General features: G+C 39.7%; 1 protein-coding gene across 19 annotated transcripts in view; it reads left to right on the top strand.

The window, feature by feature from the left end:
* Window positions 1–19,568, top strand: part of akna (AT-hook transcription factor) — a 46,841-nt gene that overhangs the window by 15,214 nt on the left and 12,059 nt on the right. For 11 of the 19 annotated variants that reach the window (XM_061800983.1, XM_061800984.1, XM_061800974.1 and 8 more), the window contains 19 exons: window positions 1,881–2,193; window positions 2,949–3,023; window positions 3,929–4,085; window positions 4,265–4,377; window positions 4,456–4,509; window positions 4,589–4,707; window positions 4,787–4,931; window positions 5,643–5,764; window positions 5,836–5,992; window positions 6,096–6,202; window positions 6,487–6,707; window positions 6,809–6,956; window positions 8,452–8,589; window positions 10,165–10,301; window positions 10,419–10,517; window positions 10,630–10,728; window positions 10,822–10,923; window positions 12,442–12,529; window positions 12,645–12,798. In XM_061800983.1, coding sequence (XP_061656967.1) covers window positions 1,881–2,193; window positions 2,949–3,023; window positions 3,929–4,085; window positions 4,265–4,377; window positions 4,456–4,509; window positions 4,589–4,707; window positions 4,787–4,931; window positions 5,643–5,764; window positions 5,836–5,992; window positions 6,096–6,202; window positions 6,487–6,707; window positions 6,809–6,956; window positions 8,452–8,589; window positions 10,165–10,301; window positions 10,419–10,517; window positions 10,630–10,728; window positions 10,822–10,923; window positions 12,442–12,529; window positions 12,645–12,798 — 2,548 coding nt within the window. Of the gene's footprint in view, window positions 1–1,880; window positions 2,194–2,948; window positions 3,024–3,928; window positions 4,086–4,264; window positions 4,378–4,455; window positions 4,510–4,588; window positions 4,708–4,786; window positions 4,932–5,642; window positions 5,765–5,835; window positions 5,993–6,095; window positions 6,203–6,486; window positions 6,708–6,808; window positions 6,957–8,451; window positions 8,590–10,164; window positions 10,302–10,418; window positions 10,518–10,629; window positions 10,729–10,821; window positions 10,924–12,441; window positions 12,530–12,644; window positions 15,569–15,611; window positions 15,888–16,454; window positions 16,528–19,568 lie in introns of those variants that run through there. The other 8 variants (XM_061800978.1, XM_061800977.1, XM_061800975.1 and 5 more) reach the window with 8 other exon arrangements.

Below are 19,568 nucleotides of genomic sequence, written 5' to 3'. Positions count from 1 at the left end.
ACGGCAGTCCCGTTGTGCGTGCCCCCACCCCACAACAATACGTCACGATTTCGGACAGGAATGTTTGTTACAATGTATCGCTAGCTTGTTGCCACGAATGCCGATCATGTTGAAGTAAACTAAACTGAAGTAAAGCATTTTCAAAACATTGCGAGTATAGACCGTTCGTGTTTATTCCTTGACAGGCCAGTGCATTTAACTTGTCATCAGATCAAGTTTGGCAGATCAATTTATTGATCATTGATGAACCTTTTTAAATACCATTTTATATCATGTTCTACTAATAGTTAAAATTGGAAATTATGATTTCTGAGTTTTAAATTATAGTTTTCTGTTTTAGTTATGTATTTGTTTATTTTATATCTAATTTACACTTATGTTATATTAATCTAGTAAGTTATTTTAAGTCCATCCCTAATCACACCCGCAACTTTATCTGCAAGCATGACTGACCACACCTGTACATGTTTCAAATGTGACTGTGTGTATCAAAATATGAAAGGGAACTGATTGTACTATTACTAGATCTATATCTAAGATAGTGAGCAATGTGGTCAAGTGTATCAGTACAACGCGACGTAACAAGTTTGAGACTTAAGCGTTAATAGTAATTACTACAGATCAACTTCTTTAACATGTTTTGCTGTACAGTGTAGAAATTCTAGGATATAGTTTTGTGTATATTCTATATAATATGTATAATGTGGGGAAAAGGACAATTTTAGATGTCTTTTTACCGAATAGTTCACTTAATTCATTTGTCTTGAGATAAGATGGCATATTTTAAGCATATTTTAATGACAAATGTGATTTTGTACTATCCAGTGATAGGGGGATGGGCAAAAAAAAATCTGCCCAATTTTTTTTGGGGTCAGGACTTGGAAATTTTACTTTGAATTTTTGTCTGAATTTTGTTCAGAGATATCGGCAGAATGCACCACAGCCATCCATTTTTTTTTTTAATTTCTGGGGGTGCCCCCAGTGCCCCCAAGCCCTCGAGTGCTCGCATTTGTATTTTCAGGAATTTTCCGAAAGTCCACTTTCATCTTTATTTCTGAAGTATAACCTATAAGTGCAGTAGCCTATTTGATGTAAATTTCACTCAGTCTACATTTTTAGGTCTGAAGTTTGGCAAAATGTTGGTTGTTTGGACTCATATTTTAAGTTTTCAAAATACTATGATTGCCCTGTATTTACACTGTTAGAAGTAACCAGAGGTAACCATTTAACAGTGTGTTTTATGTAAAAAAAATTCGTCCTCAAAACACCCAGTAGAGCTCTGAGATTGACATACTCAGATCAAAGTCCAAAGCAAGAATCCAAAGCAAACATGGTGATTTTGCTTCTTGCAATGTACGCTGCTTTTAATTGTACGTTTTTCTTTTTTAAATGTGTGTATTTTGTTGTGAATTTTGTTTTTTTTTTCCCCACTGTAAATGTTTTATCTTTGTATTCAAATCCTTTTAATCATGTAAAGCACATTGAGTTACTTTGTGTATGAATGGTGCTCTGTAAATACATTTGCTTTGCTTTGATACAATTCTAAGTTAATAATTATTTGAAAAAAAACATCATTTATCAGTTTGAACATTAAGTATCTCAACTTTGAAGTGTATTCAATGAAATATAGGTTGAACTTCATTTGCAAATCATTGTATTCTGCTTTTGTTTGTTTAATACAACATTCCAACCTCATTGGTATTTGTGTCGTTGTATAGCGATTTCCCTTTTTGAAGTAAGTTATTGAAACTCATTTTCCTTCAATATTCAAATTTTTGGGCATCTACCCTGTAGCAAAGATAATTTTCTCATTGAACAATAATTGTTTGCTTTTCTAAATTGTGCTTATTGTCTGTTAGTTAAATCTGTTCTTCTTACAGAAAAGGCTTGCCAAGTCACTGGATACCAGATTTATCCAAGGTAAAGCCAAGGGTCTCTTTCCCTAAAGGGGATTACAAGCCTCCCAAGAGCAGATGGTCTTCCAAGAATCCTCCAAAGTCCCTGACACCGGAGGCTCCTGTTGTCTTTAAATCTCCTGCTGACATTGTGAAAGAAGTTCTGCTGAACACAACTGATGGACCTCAGCCACCATTAGAATTTGATAAAACAACATCAGTTGGTGGTCCTAATGGGACTGTACCTCAGGAGTTCAGATGCCAGCAGAAGGCTGGTATCCTGCTCGACCAACTTCAGGTACTTCAAAGACTTGTCCATAATAGTGAAATTACTCACAGTCGGGATTTATTGGTACTGCGGGAAGTAGACTAGTCTCAGTTATGTGAGCCCATCTTGTTACAGTGAAGAAAATTAAGTATTTGAACACGCTGCTTTATTAGATATATTAGACACTTTGGCACTGAAGAGACAACAGGAACCAGAACTGGAGGTGGCAGAAATGTTTAGGTTCTCTCTAGGAGTTGACCAGATTGGATAAAATTTGAAATTAGCTCATCTGATGGACAGCCACAAGGTTGGATGTTTTGGAGACAGAGTGAGAGAGAGCAGACTTTGATTTTTCGGACCATCCAAAGGAGAGGGAGCAAGTATATTGGCTGAAGGGTGATCAGGTTGGAAATACCAGGCAAGACAGTTTGAGGAAGACCAAAGAGTTGACAGATGTCGTGAAGGAAGACATGCAGGCAGTTGGTGTTACAGAGTATCATGCAGGATATAGGCTTACATGGAAAAGTGTAGCACACTGTGGTGACCCCTAACGGGACAACCCGAAAGAAATGGAAGAAGAAAAGCAATAAAAGAAAATAATAATTACACCAGGCCTTTTATTATAATATACATGTATAAAAAAATATGTAATGATATGTCTACTTACAGCTGCTGAAAGTGAAAGAAAGTATTGAAAAGTATTGCCATAATGTCTTCTACAGCAAAATACTGCCTTTCCATTTTTCATTTTATTCCTGTTTTCTCTCCTCTGGCTGTGGCTGTAGGAGGACCATGGAAAACTGCTGACTAAGTATGCCGAGGCAGCAAACACAATTGACCGCCTGCGGTTGGAAGCCAAGGTTTGATAATCGTGAAGCACTGTTTGAATTAATTACCATATTTTCTTGACCATAAAACGCATGAGGGACAGGGGGTCTCAAACCTTTTGGCCACGGCTGTACATACATGTATCATATAGGAAATATATATAATTAAATATAAGCACAATTATGCATAACAAAAAAAAACATACATGGGTCAAAAGGTTTTTCAGGACATTTGTTCAGTCAGCATGACAGCATTTCACTACTATTTATGAGAGGATCTGACAAGTGTTTATTAAGCAAAAACATTTGTCTTTGAGAGCCTTTCAGGAGTGAGTATAGAATGATTTAAATAAGTGTGGGATAATAAGTGTGAGAGCTAATCCTGAAACGTGTCCCTAAGTACCCCTTCTAACCCTATTTCTAACCCTATTACTCATTTGCTTTACTGCCTTGCTTTCCTCTATGTTCTATGATCTGCTCCCCCACTGTCTCTCTCCACTTAGCACATCAGAGGAAATACGAAAAAAAAAGTGTAATGCACTTTGAAAAAAAGTCAAATTGGACAAAAAATAATTTCACAAGCCCTTTACATGTGTTTAATGCTGCAGAAGTCTCAAATAATGTTTATTACTGCTAATTGATCAATATTAAGGGGTACTATACATGAATAAAAAGTATAGATTCAACTTTTTTAATTACATGTAGTTTTTTAATTTGATCCCATCCCCACAGGTTAATAAAATTACTGAATCAAGTGCACTGCTATAACAGGCTAGTTACTGTGTTTGGGTAATACTGTTAAGTTTGATCCCTGGATGAATGCAAGTTTATAGTAGTCCAATAAATCGGGTTATATTAGTAGTCAATGTAGTGAATGTAAGGTACATTGAGGCGTCATTGTGGATGACACAATTTTGTTTTCTTTCCATTTCTACAAGGTTAACCTGTATTCTGAACAACCAAATCCTGCTCACGTCATGCCATTTGGACTGCATGTTGAGCCTTCAAAGTTTATGCGAATGGACTTCCCTCAGGCTCAGAAAGCACAGCCCGACTCGGTTTCTCCTCAGCTGAGTGGACCCAGCGCACACATAAGTAAAATCATCATATTCATCAACTCTGCTCTCCTGTATTGCCTTCAGATTAGCAATTCTAAAATGTTTCTTTGCTGAAAAATAATAAAAATAAACATGGCATGCAACACAAGTATAGATTGAATCAGAAACTACATCTAATAATGTATTTGTTCCTCTGCGTGTATGCGTAATAAACAGGAGCTTCGTCGGATCTATGTTTATCTGCCTCCATTCCAAAGAGCTCAGACTGCCAAAGTAGTCTGAAGGTGGCAACTACACTCTATGTACAGGCGGACAAGTTCCTCCATCAGGTTGTCAACTTCTCATTTGGGATGTGACGAATATGTGAGTGCGTCATTTAAGTATAATTTTTTTTTTAAATCATTAAGCTACAAGATTTTGAGGACTTGCTGAAGAGTAAAACGCCTTTCCAGTTGGTGAAGGTAAACCCAACTATTATGAATCCTTCAGAAGGAATGCTGGCTACCACTTATTCACACATACACTAACACTGCTCTCTAGGGTCTTGCCCAACTTTATCAAGCACTGGACTCTTTGGAAATGGGCTACCTGTCAGCCAAGAAAGAACACAAAGTCCTTCAGCAGGAAGGGGCAGAGCACAGCCACTTCGACCCCAACCGGTAGGAGAACTGCATTCCATTTTGAATACAAACAGTGCGTAGTGTCAATTATTAGATTTTTGTGTTGCCTCTGTTTTAGAGAGCTGGAGGAGTTAATTTACCAGTGTGGGCGGCATATGGATGAGCTGAAAGAGAGGGTGGATCAGAGGGCCCTCGATGTTTCTGCTCATTCTCTGAGTCTTGAAGCCCAAAAATCTTCTCCATCCGACAAGTCTCACTTCGAGGTAACATCAACTAAAATGCCCACACCTCCTCAGTCAATCGTAGAGTTAAAGATGATTTGAACCACCCTGAACACCAAGCCTTTATAGGCATTTGATGGTGTGTATTCAGGATAATTTACTTTATCTCATTTCTTAAAGCATAAAAAGATAGATGAATAGTTAAGGAAGAAGTACATGTAGGTTGCTAAAGAGAGGATGTTAGTGAGAATAAAAGTGAGTGGGGATATTCTAAAGGAGGGTGGCTAGCTGGCTCCATTTGAGTGTACTCATCATGTATCTACGTACATTGTGGTCACAAGCTTTGATTTTTTTCCACAGCACATATTGCTAGGAGCTGAGTGGCATATTTAAATTATTCACTTAAATTGAAATACTCTTTGTTTTTCAATTGGCCTTTTACATCATTTCATTTGATCCTGAATGGACATAAAGTGGCTTATTTGGTACTTTTAATTACTTTTGTATTTTACGTGAGCATAATCTAATGAGGTTTAATACTGAAGCTTTAGCCTAAACCCATAAAATAATATCTTTTACATTACTACCTCTCTTTCAGTTTTAACCAAAACTGAGTGTCATTATCTTTTCAAATGCAGTTTTGTTTCCAATACAGCTCTTAGATCAGATGTTGTGAAGTTGTACCTAATGGGGTGTTTAGTGTTTCTGTAGTAAATGTACACTGTATAACCAGAGATTTGTCCCGCCTTCCAGCATCAATGCACACCTTTACTGCTTGATCCAGTAGAGGTGACCCAGAAAAAAGCTCCCATCCTCACCGTAAACTGTTGTGACTTCAAGAAAACATGTGCAGAACAAGCCACAGATGTGAATCAGTAAGCGGTCACATTATATGTGTTGTTTATGTTAAGTTTTGTCTATTGCTTAATGTTATGTTATTTTACAGGAGTTCAACTGTGTGCCTCACTCGCGCTCCTAATATTAGGAGGAGGAAGGAAGTTAGGAAGTCCTACAGCAGCAGTCAGAGCAGTCTGGGAGAAACATATCAAGAGGAGAAGAGACTCACCAAAACTCTCACTGGCATTAGGAGAGTGCTTTCTCAGGTCAGCAGTGACCTACTGAATTAAAATTCCAATCATTCTTGTTCTGTACAATAAAGTGGTATTTTATGTATAATAGTTAAATGATGAGTGTTGTGTTGAGCAGGACGGGATCATTTCTCCAGGAACAGACAGTGGTTTTGTTGCTTCCGAGTACAGTCATCAGATTTGGACTTCAGCTCCCTGCTCTTTCCACCAGAGAGCCTCAAAGAGGTGAGTAGGTTAAGCCTTACCTCTCTGCAGCGCAGAACAGATGCTGTGTGGACTTTGCCACACCATAAATCTCTCCTCAGGTGATTTACCCATCCGTGATGCAGACCCGAAGCATTTGTTAATTTTCAGATTGTGTTTCCATCAGTTGTCTTTTAAAACATGTTCACCATTTCTTGTTAATGTGCAGTTCTGTTGTACACTTGGCAATGGCAAAGCTTCTATTGAATTCATTTCTTTTCTACTGTCTTTTTTTGTCCGTTCTCATTTGTGTCGCGATTCACCAGTGTTCAAAGGCCTGCAAAAGCAAGCTTAGTCAAGCCTCAGACAAGCCAAACTTCGCCACAAACTTGTGACTCCTTACAGTCACACAAGCGCACATCAATGGAGCCCAGCGAATATTTCAAACAAGCTACAAGGAGATCGGATCAGGGGGAATGCAAACAAAGGCAGTGGGTCAGTCAGACAGATTCACTTGGGACTGACAGTGAAACCAGTGAGTTTGCAAGTTAGTAACTTCATGTCACTTGAACCATGAAATACCCAACAGGACTTCCTTAAATTTGATCCTTTGTTGTGTATTTAACCTGATGCCTTTTGTGTCTTTAGCCCATATTGTGTCAGAACATGTACAAAGTGACCAGTATGAAGAAACCCTTCCCTGTTCCTCCCCAAGCTCCTCCTCCTCTGATATGCGTCATCACCATGGTGACTCTCTAAAACCCTCTCTCAAGTCCACTCAATTGACGACTTGCAAGTAAGTATGTGATTCACCATCCCAACAATGGCTACGCAAACAAAGCATCCCTCCAAAAAATTGCGCACAGGACTTTTGTAACCATTTTATTGGCAGAGTATCAATCGTCCCGGGTCATGCGATGCTGACACATCTTTTCTTCAGTGAGTGCAAGCATTATTTCATGTATTTTATTTCAGGGCCGGCTTATAATGGGTGTGTAGGGTTACACAAGAAAAGGTAATCTGTCTTTCCCCCTGCATGGCATGGTGTGGAATAACACATGTGCATTATGCAAGTCAATATAACCGTAAGGTGCCCCTGAGATATTCCCACTTCACCCCAAAAATTTGGTATTTTCAATTGAACTTCATATTTATGGTATTAAGTAATATATAGTGGGAGGCATGTTTCCCCTTTGTAATTTCTTACGTCTTACATCTTACATTTTATTTACAATTATCATAAAATGTGGTCTGATCTTCTTCCAAATCACAAGGATAAAATGAGTCTGTTTAAATTCATACCATACACGTGTCTTGTAATTTTTTATTGACAATACCTTACAGTGGGGCAATTACGTATTTTTTAGCCATTAATTGTGCAAGTTCTCCTAAAGGATGAAATGCCTGTAGGTTTCATCCTGCCTCACCTTTGAGCAATGTTCCCTCTAAGCTGCGCGTGTGCGCAATTGCGCACTGTTGATGTAGTCTCTGCGCACAGACATTCTGTGTTGTGCACAATTTTATTTTTAAATACAACCCGAATTGAAAGTACAATATAACAACTACAGTATTCAGTTTGTGACATTTTGAAATGTGATCTGATGAGTGAGGAGTGACTGGCTGCATTTGATTCAGATACGTATTTACGCAGACAGTCAACCGACGTTTATGATGACAGCGTCCTTACGACCCGCTCACCACCAGAGTTGAGTTAGCAAAGCAAGCGAGACACACTACTTATGTTTACCCTCATGGTGAAAGTTAAGTCGACAATGATTAGGACACATGCACAATATTCAATATTCTCATGGATCTCAAATAACCATGGAATTTTAATTCTAAATTTAGTACAACATACAGTGTTGTGAGAAAAGAAGTGTGTAGGCCAAGCCAAAATAAAGTTCATCCAATTAAAGGTCATTGATATTGAAGCAAATACAAGCAAAGAGCTGTACTGATATGTGAAAATATTTGGCCATTTAGAATAAGACCTGAGAGTTTGATCTAGTATAATAATCAGCGATGTTTTCATAATGACTGATTCTAATCAGGACCCCAAGGGCACTTCCTACTGATATTAAGGTGTGTGTATTTGAAGTGTGTTGAGGTTTACAGCTGTGTTGATGTTTGGTCTTGTCTTGAGTGTTTCCACAGTACACCAGTTACATTTCCCGGGCTTTTATTTTTGGACCCCTGTATGTGAATTTCAGTGCAAAGAAGATCTAAAAAAAAAAAAACGTCCTATTATTGTACTTCTACTAGCTCTGACTGTGAACTTGTGTTCTTCATAGTGATCAAAGTGGGGCCAGCAAGCCCAGTTTGCCAGAGCACATTAGGGAAAGTCCATTGACAATCCCTCAAGAGCCATACATTGTAAATAATTTTGCTAAAGGCAAGTTGGCTCACCACAGAACTTCACATCTTCTTAGGTGAGTTTATTTCCTTTAGGTATAAACCCCAATGTCCACAGGTAAGTTCACACTACATATCCCTCGCTCGTCAGACTCCGCGTCATTCCCATCCGAAGTACCATCCAAATATTCAACATTATTTACAGCCACAGGTTCAAATCTGTATGGAAGTATTCCTCCGTCTTCCCGATCAACCGATACTGCTATTTCTTCATCAGATGAGGATAAATACGAGAAATCAGCTCTGGGCATAATGGTGTCCCACGTAATCGAGCCTTTGGTGTGGCACCTCATACGTCAGATCCACAATCGTAGGTCATGTGATTGACCAAAATGGCAGCGCCCTTGAAAATTCAGAATTGTCGATAAAAATCTTCTCAAAACACCATTAAATAAGAGGATTAACATTACATTGTCAAGATGCAGTACATATTACATGACCTATTGGATACATTGTTGATCCAAACCACCGGAATTTCCTTTTAAGTTTAAAACTCTTGCAAGAAAGCATGTACACGACAAAGATTTAATGTTCATACCAATAAATGTTTTTGTTTTTATCAAATCATCATTAACTTGGAATTTTATGGCTGCAACTCGTTCCAAAATTAAGTCAGTAAATACAGTTCACGCGACATCGGTAAGTATATCTTAAAACTCTTACTATGCAAAAGCAAAAGCCATTTATCAACAACACCCAGAAATGCCACCAGGTTCTCTGGGCCCAAGTTCATCAAAGATAGACTGATGCAAAAGAGTGCTGTCGACAAAAAAGTCCACATTTCAAAGAATTTTTTGAAATTGTGGCCATCACGTCCTCCAGGCCAAAGAGGAAACCATTTATACTGTTAAACATGAAGTTCAAAACCCAGTATCTGTGATGGTATGGGTTGTGTCAATGGCCAATGGCATGGGTAACGTTTAATGCTGAAAGGGAGATACAGGTTTTGGAGGAACAAATCCTGCCATCCAAGCAGTGTCTTTTTCATGGACGTCCCTGCTAATTTCAGCAACACAATGACAGACCACATTCTGCATGTGTTACAACAGCGTAGCACCGTAGTAAAAGACTGCAGGTCGTTGAGTTGCCTGCCTGCCGTCCAGATCTCTCTCCCAAGGAAAATACAACAATAGAGACCCGGCACTTTTAAACAGCTAAAGCTGTTCATCAAGCAAGAATTGGAAAGAATTCTACCTGAAAAACTTCCAACAATTAGTTTTCTCAGTTCCCAAACATTTATTGAATGTTGTTAAAAGAAAAGGTGATCTAACTCAGTGGTAAACATGACCTTGTCCCCTATTTTTTGGAACTTGTTCCAGCCATAAAATTATAAGTTTGTGATTATTTCCAAAACCATTTCAAGTTTATCAGTTTGAACATTAAATACCGTGTCTTTGTTGTGTATTCAATTAAATATGAGTTAAGCATGATTTGCAAATCATTGTATTTTTTTGTGTGTTTAACAATGTTCCAACTTCATTGGAATTGTGTTTGTAGCATTGATAAACTAATGACTGCCAATACTGTATATTGTGCTTGTAGTTGTGTCCTTCTGGAAATCAACATCAACGTGTTGTCCATTTGTTGCTTAGGTCTGGAGAGCAATTGCTTGATATAGGTGGAAACAACAGAAAGAAATGGACATTTGATGGGGATGAGGTGGAGAAGGTGGTGAGACACACAACCAGAAAAAGATTGATTCACAAAAGACAAACACAGCCCGACACATGTACGTTTATCTATCTTCATTCCAGAACGTTTACACCAAGATCCTCTTTATATGTACTAAAACACTGGACCATTTATCATTAGATTCTGTACATATTGGGTGATTTCAATTTTTCAGCAACTGCAACAGAGGATGAAAATTCTGCTCACAGACTTCTGGTGACAAGATCCACTCAAACATCTATTGCAGCTGCTGACAGTCAACCTGTACACTCAAGTGCGCAAGTCCAGCACATGAATAAGAATAACTTTATAATAACTGATATCCAAGCTAGGTGAACAGTTCATTATTACAATTGTGAAGATACATCGGATGCTATATTTTGCAGCAAGGGATCATGCTGAGTGTGCAAATGACAATGATGGCAAGACAAGGGGAGTTCCTCCTTGTTCTCAGTGTTTGTCACATCACAAATGGTCTTCAGAAAGTAAGCAGCATCCTGAAGGAGAACCCTTTTGTCTTCCATAATCTGCAGATATACTTTGAGTCGATCTTCATTCTAGTTGTTTTTAACCAACAGAACCAGTTGGTGGCAATCAAGAGGCAACCCAGTTGTGTTCCTGTCATTGTCATCATTGTCATCGCTGTGGACATTCTGATACCAAGACAAGGAATGAGCAAGGTGAGCAGGCCACATGGTCAAAAAAAGTACAATTAGCAACCATTTACTTCCTGTATTAATTCGAGAGAGCAAGAATAATTTATGGGCTGAGCTTAAAGACACCAATAGCGAATAGCAAAGCTTGCAGTGTCTGTCATGAAAATGTATTCCAGCGATGTATGAACCACACTGGAAACACTAAATTCAATTAGCGAGCTGAGCCTTTGAATACGTTCACACTTGTACTGTATTTCTCACCCATACCCTCTCTCTGTAGCAACCCTTAACAGTCACTTATTTTATAGTTTCCTTAAAATGATAAAACACATTGTACTGTATGTGCAGCCTCACAGGCCCATACGGGCAGGCGGTAGATCAAACCACTCACTCAATTCTGAATGAGATCCAGCTGTTTAATGCTCTTTTTGGGCAGGCATGTGATTTTTCCATCATGGTCTTTTTTTTGTGCCAGAATCCACACGCGTTCATTTTCCGATCCGAGTTTTGCAAGCAAGGTGGAAAATTTGATACACGTTTGTTGATTGGTCATATGTGTTCCTCCTGACCAATGAAAACGCTTGTTGTATACGAGGCAGTGTATGGGGCCATTTGCAAGTGAACGCGATGGCAGTGTTCGAGAGGAAAGACGCCTCTCGAGTAAAAGAAATTGATCGATATGTCAAAAATAAGTTCCGAGGGGATTGGATAGAACGAGAAATCGTCGATACAGTTGGAAAGAAGGAAGTTACCACTCTGTTAAGCGAGGTTTCAAGGCATTGGAAGTTCACACGAAATGACAAAAACACGTCAAACAACTGGAAGCAAAGAAAATGAACTTTTCCATAGCTGGTACATTCGGATGTCAACCCAAGGCCAACAAACCTTAGTGACTTCATCTCTTGTTTACGTCCACTACTCCTGGTATTGAGAGGCAAGATCCACCGAAACGAGCAACCCCAGTTGCAGACAGGGTAGCCAATAACAAGGTGAGAGTTCAGAAGCAATTACTTGTAAAAATATCTGTATTATTTACTGATAACGAAACATGACGTTAATAATTGTTGTACACGTTATGAAAGCACATTTGCATGCCATGATGCAAATCTGAATTCAATTTAGTTTCACTTCTAGTAGTTTACTTGGTTGAATTTGTATTGAATTTGTAATTTTGGGGCGTAAAGGTATGCACCTAAATAATGAATGATCATAATGTGTACATTTTGAAAAGAGAATAGCATTTATTTATAGATGTACTAGATATAATTCATCCATAGTACAATTTACTAAACTTGCACATTAAAATTGGTGAGCATCCTTTGATCACGCTTGACACCCGGCTATTTTTCAGTTAAATCACATGCCTGTTGGGGAGTCCAGTCAGAAGATCATTACAATAGTCAAGTCTACTTGAGATAAAACCATGGATGAGCTTTTCCTGGTCTGCTTGACACATTAGAATACAGTATAGTATATGCACCATAGAAATAGTTGCACTTCTCAAAATCTAACTGGCAGTGTCTCATCTGCTCTGTTTCACAGACCGTTGCAGAGACTCAAACACACCTAGGATCTCCAACTGCAAACCAGAGTCTCCCAGCAGATCGTCATTGTGTCCTACACCATTGCTGTAAGGATTGCCTGCCCTGAAACCCACACATCATACCAGTTTACCCAATTATTTGTTAGAGCTGCCACACTGTTTGATTTTTATTCCTGTTTTGTGATCTATATATTTTTTGAAGCTTTTATCTCCAACCTCAACCCCCCCACATGTGCACCAACAAGACAAGTTCTACTTCAAAGGTCAACAATAACAACGAGGAAGAGAGGCTGGGACCCTCGCCATGCGTTGTTTCGCAACGCTCTCTTGACGACGCCCTCCAAGCTGCGCGGAAGGTAAAAGTCAGGTCAAAACGCATGGTGCGTTCTCTGACCGCAGACCTGCGCTCACTGGAGCGACTGTCCAAGTCCTGCTCCAACTCAAACTCGGACTAATATTGCATCTGCTCGTAGTCTACATGATACAGTCAAACTGACTTTTTAAAAATTTGCCAAGATCTGCTGCTTGTTTTGCAGCATTGTTTTAAGTTCAATTTTAAGGCAACTTTTGTTTGTCTATGATGGCCAAATAACTGGGGATGCGCATGCGCAGTAAAAACATTAAATGCATTAAACATTGCCGAGTGAAGCAAGGGAAAAGGTACACTTGTTTATTTTCCATCCGCTCTCTTTCCAAACAGTACAGTACCACAATGCTGTTTCTCCCTCACCCTGCCATCTTTGAACTGCGCTATAGAAAACAGTTCCTAAGAGGGAGAACAAATTAACTAATGACAAGACATTTCTACGAGGTGTGCTCGGCCTGATCCTGTGTGGCACAACCTCGCATCTTCGCTCAACTGAACTGAGATAGGAACAAGTGTTCATCAATTATTCCATTCAGTACATAAATGCAAAAGTCCCTTCATATGAACGACTCGTTCTCTAACGACAAAACAGTCAAGAGATTGGAAGGCAGATTCAAATGTCCAGGATGAACACAAAGGAGTTACTGTTGTTTTATCTCATGCCTCCAGTGAAAGAATTTTCTCTGCACTTGAACACAAAGAACATCTGACAGACATCTGCTTGATTATTTTAGGAATACAAAATAATGTATCTGGGATGGCAAAATCTGTTGATATGAAAAAAAAACTCACAGTACCCAGCAAGGAAACAGAAGACGTGTTATTGTAAACCATCCAAATTGTAAAGCTTGGTCTTTTTTTTTTAATTGTAAAGATACCATGCATCCATTCATTTTCTGAGCTGCTTATCCTCAGGAGGCTCGCGGGAGTGCTGTAGCCAATCCTAACTAAACAAGCAGGAGGCAGGATACACGCTTACTGGTTGCCAGCCAATCGCAGGGCACAGGGAGACAGAAAACAGTCACACTCACAATCACACCAAGGGGCAATTTAGAGTGTCCAATTAATGTTGCATGTTTTTGGGAAGTGGGAGGAAACCCGATGCCCGGAGAAAACCCACGCAGGCACGGGGAGAACATGCAAACTCCACACAGGAGGGAGCAGGATTTGAACCCAGGTCGTCAGAACTGTGAGGCCAACGCTCTACAGCTGTTCCACTACTGTGCCGCCAAGCTACCATACAGTAACTTTAAACTCTCCCTTTGGCAACTTAAAACGTAAAATAAAACTGTGAATCAGTTTGACTGTCATGAGAATCTTTTGAAAGTAGCACTTTTACATTTCATTTTGTGCAAATGTTTCCACCACAACCTTTTCCAGATGATTATTTTGTTAGATCTATTTTATTAGGTAAGGCCTGTATTAAGTTATACAATATGAATACATAAAAAAACATTTCTAAATCTTATCGGCCACATTTATTAACGCAGTACTGTAATTGCAAGCCATAGTAAGAAATCTTAGTATGACTGCTACAAGTGAGGTCACTGGAGCGGAAATTTTAAAAAATGAGCACGAAAAAACAACCTCTGATGCTCGTTTGAAGACCAAATCAAAAAAATTTCGTGCCCCCCCCCCTCCAAATAGCATTTTTGAGGACATAATATTTACACTGTTTATCCATGTCCTGACATACTTAAAGGCCAAACTGTCATCAGCACCCTAGAATGTTTAATGCCAGTACAATATGTTTATGTAAACCATAGATGAAGCTCATTGAAAACATTGGCATTGCAAAACAATGAACACTTGTCTAAAGTAGGCTGGTTGGACTTGTGAATCATGTCTCTCAGTTTCTTTTACTACGCAGCGTTTGAACTTTCATAATCTGACTAAAATTGTTGCTCATGATTATTTCCCAAGGAATTTGGGGTAAAGCCACTTATTCATCCGTCTGACTTGTGAGTTCCCACTCAAGTGACGGTATGACAGTGAGTGTGAATGGTTGTCTCGATGTTTGCCCTGTGATTGACTGCTGATCATTCCTCAGAGTAGACTACCTTTCCTCTGAAGGCGATTGGCCTAAAATCCAGCTCCAATGATGGATTAATGGAATTTGGGCAAAAGGTGTGATGCCTACATTGACCGATGTAGCAATCTTCAATAAAGATGTAATACAAGACACTTGGTTTATTTTTTAACTATTCATTGCATAAATTTTCTGAGCATAGTTAAAAATGTTGTGAAAATACATTTGTTTCATTTTCTTGTTAGTGAACATCTCTTATCCATATAGCTGGACTCGCAAATTAACTGGACTTCACATCCAAATATATGAAACTGTACTTGAAAACATTTACGTGGAGATTGTTTTGACTTTTTGTTTTATCTTTTAAACCGCGTTGTCTTTTTTTTTGTTTGAACTCTGGATGTTATAGGAACCATTATAAAGGTTGAACATATTGCAAATGCTGATTATTATATGATCACTATGATATTGAAGATTTATTTAGCGAAGTTGTAAAAGTGAAGATGGCACATGTACAGTGAGGAAAGTAAGTATTTGAACACCCTGCTTTATTGCAAGTTCTCCCACTTAAAAATCATGGAGGGGTCTGAAATTTTCAGCGTAGGTGCATGTCCATTTTAAAACTGTTTTTTTTTAACTTGTAATGTATCCTTGAATAACATGAAATGCACTAAAATTAAATGCATTACCATTTAATTTTTTTATACATATACTATATGTTGAACTACAAATATGGATAATACCATTGATGAGAGTGTGCTTTCTATCCATAGATACGAACATGGGGAAATACAGCATGCACATTTTGAGCTGCATGCCTGTGGCAACAAGGTTAAGTGTGGGCAAAATGTGTCAGCACTTTCCACACGTGTTGACGACAAGAAAAACGAAATTACGTGACCGCCAACACATTGTGCTGCATGCAGTTGCACACAATGTCACACAATCACGACGACTGGGAATAATCTTCAGAGCTGGGTAGCATAGCTAAATATTGTACTCAAGTATGAGTAATGTTCCTTGAAAATAATGACTCCTGTAGAAGTAAAAAGTAGACCTAAAAAAAATGACTTGAGTACCAAACAAATAAACTACTCAAGGACTGAATAAATGCTGAGTAACTTCTGATTTTTTTTTTCATCAGCATGAACATCAAAACCTAAAAAGTGGATGTGCAAATTCTGATAATGCTGCGTGCGTGTGCGCATGCACATTTGAAGGGCTACTGACATCCATATATCCACTTTAAAATAGATGTGATGAAAACTACGTATAATATTATTCACTTCAATGTCTATACAGAAAAAAAATGAGCGGAGAGTGTGTTATTCATGCGCAAAGTTGCGGAAGTCTCACTCGACAGCCCAGTGGCAGCCATATAGCCTGCGACGTCATTTGCAGATGTCACACTGGGACAGTCGCCATTAAAAACACGTAGTGGTACCTGCTATGGGAGACGAACAACAGAGATTGTCCCGATTTTTCTGACGCCCCATCTGACATGGAAGCTCTTTTCAAAGAAGAGAACATCTCACAATCGAGTGAAGTGACCGGGGCAATATCACCCTATTGTTTTGAGCCATATTTAGATGATATGTGGATCTCCTCCCCACTAGTGGTGTGACAGCACGGGCCAGCCAGCCTCCCAGTCTGACCCACTTCCGCATTGGGTGAAACGGTGGATAACTGCGGCGACCCGTGATATGGCGCGGCTCTTTTGTCACGTTCTGAGAGAAGGATTACGTCGTCAGACACGGACGGATCTTTTTATTCATCCTGCTGCTATTAGGTAAGTACACGGATACCGTCACAACCAATCGGTATGGAGGAGGACCCAAATGAAGGCCTCCGGAGACACAGGCAGTTTGGGAAAAGTTTGTTCGGTCCAAAGTCAAGGATCAGGCAGACAGTCAAGTGGAGCAGCGGTAGTCAGGACGTCGGGCGTAGAGAGCAGGTCAGCGGGCAGGCAGGGATCGGTACACGGGAGATCGATCAGAGAAAGCAGGAGTATCAAAGACGTCAAGCTTATGGGGTCGGTTGGAGGACAGGCGGAGGTTGGTACACCAGGGTTCACGATCAAGAATACGGGAGTGCAAGAACGGGGCATGAGTTGCGATGATCTGGCGAAGACCAGTCGTCCCCTGGGTCCTATAAATACAGGGGTTAATCAACGAGAATGAGGCACAGGTGTGTGCCTCCTAATCAGCGCCGGTGTGCTGGGACCCGCCCAGCCAGGGCTGGACCGGCAGGACCATAACAGATAGGAACGATATGACGCGGATCATTTGTTATGTTGTGAGAGAAGTATTACATCGTCGGACATGGACGGATTTTTTTTTATCCATCCTGCTGCTATCGGGCAAGTACACAGATACGAACGCTATGACGCAGATCTTTTGTTATCTTCTGAGAGAAGGATTACGTCGTCGGACGCCGAATGAGCTTTCTATTATTGCTGCTTTCTGAGAAGTTGTTTGAGTTTGGTGACAATACATCTAGTTAGCTAGTTAGCTCATGTTACACGCTACTAAATTGTTTTTCTACTTCTATTTTATCGTTTTTGTGTGTGTAATTAAATTGTCTTAAACATAATACAAGTGCTTGTATGTTGCCGGTTTGACCAAGGGGATCTATTCTAAATTCACATATAACATATGCTAATAACTGTGAGACAAATTAGTCCCCCACAACTATTATTTTTATTAATAGCTTTATACACACCTACCTGTCATTTAGAACCCACAAAGCTCTCGTCCTTTGCACCGGTGTATTCCATTTTTCACAACAAACCGGGTGTTTTGGAAAAGTGTGAAGAGTGAATCCACGCTCCCAAGTGTTCGAGCAAAATCCCGCAATACGAACAGCTGGCATTTTGGCTAACACGATGAAATATATAATGAATTTTTCGCCAGTACAATAGGTATGAACCAATATAAACTCTCGACCCCGCTACTCCGAAAAAATGGCACTTCCTGGTTCTTCTCCAACACAAACGCCTCGAGAGGATTTTCATGGCGGGAGATGCAAAAATTAATAAACGACGACAACATGACGTGTGGTGACAAAACGGATGGGTCCATTCCACCCCCCCTCCTTTTTTTTAAATTAAAAACATACAAAAAAGGTGTCAGTAGCCCTTTAATTGAGTTGGCCAATACCCCAAATATTACTGAAATGTAAAATATTGCGGGCTGTTGCACGCCGATTAGCCAGCTAGCATATCATGTTCATATCTATGCCTCCCATGCTCAACACAAGATGTGCTGTCATGTGATTGCTTTATATCATTTGATTGGTGAACAAGAGTCAAACGTCAATAGCAGTTACGTTGGATTGGCACAAACAGGCGACCAATGCCAAAGTCAAGGTCTTAAGGCAGGCGTGGCCAACCCACGGCTCTCAAAACGCATATGGCTCTTTCCTTTCATGCGGCTCGTGAAGGCACAAAAGCATATCGAAGTTCTGTCTGTGTGTAAATACTTTGCTTGAGTTCATTACGGTTGTTATGGGTATTGTGACCAAGCTCAGTGTCTGTTGTGCATCACCGTGTGAGTGAGATAGCACTGCGCAGACATGTGCAGTGGGAGGGTGAGAAGGAAAAAAAACGTGATGGTGACCAGGGAAGAGTGGTTTTCGTGTTCCCACCACCTAGCTCAGCTGTGCAACGAGAGAAGAGAGTTAAACTCGGGCAGGATAAGCTCATCACGGAGAAGACGTCTCACCTGCGTGTCCTGACCATGGGCACACACACAGCAAGAAAGGTTAGCACGATATTTTCGCAAAACTGGCTTTCGCATTCAGTGATGAATGTCCTCCGGTTTTTACCGGAATTCCGGATTTTTCAATTTTCATGAAAATTGCTCCAGAAAATTGAGGAAAAATTGCCTAAAATTAATCCGGATATGAGTTGACAACATTGAACGAACGTGTTTGAGTTCGTTGTTTTGCTTTCATGAGTGTAGCTATGTTGAGGCACTAACACTAGTAACAGTAACGCCCCTCCCCTCGCATTCTCTCAAGACGTCGCTTATTATGTGTGGTCTTGACATTAATTTGCATGTTTATTTCATAAACGTTGTTAACTAAACGAGCCTGCTACAAAACAATCGGTTTTCACCCGGAAACAGGAAATACAAGTGAACCGTACTGAGCATGTACGGAGCACGTACAAAAGCGCATGTTCAGAACAGCTTCACGTAATGCAAGTGCATTTACGTCAAAAGTCATCAACATCATGAGCCATGTCAAAGGAAATTCAGTTACACCAGGCAGGGGTGGTCTTTGCGTCGATTGCAAGGCAGTGTGACGGCGTAAAAATAAAACAAAACAAAACAGACTATCATCCACCTCGTCGCTTGAATAAGGTGTGGCCAATACATGGAGCGCATGCAGATAAAGGCGCGTTCTAGCAAGCCGACCTCCTATTTACGGCAGTCCTGTTGTGCATGCCCCCACCCCACAACAATACGTCACGATTTCGGACAGGAATGTTTGTTACAATGTATCGCTAGCTTGTTGCCACGAACGCCGATCATGTTGAAGTAAACTAAACTGAAGTAAAGCATTTTCAAAACATTGCGAGTATAGACCGTTCGTGTTTATTCCTTGACAGGCCAGTGCATTTAACTTGTCATCAGATCAAGTTTGGCAGATCAATTTATTGATCATTGATGAACCTTTTTAAATACCATTTTATATCATGTTCTACTAATAGTTAAAATTGGAAATTA

This window comes from Syngnathoides biaculeatus, chromosome 17, assembly GCF_019802595.1.
Source record: "Syngnathoides biaculeatus isolate LvHL_M chromosome 17, ASM1980259v1, whole genome shotgun sequence".
Lineage (NCBI taxonomy): Eukaryota > Metazoa > Chordata > Actinopteri > Syngnathiformes > Syngnathidae > Syngnathoides > Syngnathoides biaculeatus.
This window is presented reverse-complemented; position numbering and strand designations above follow the sequence as displayed.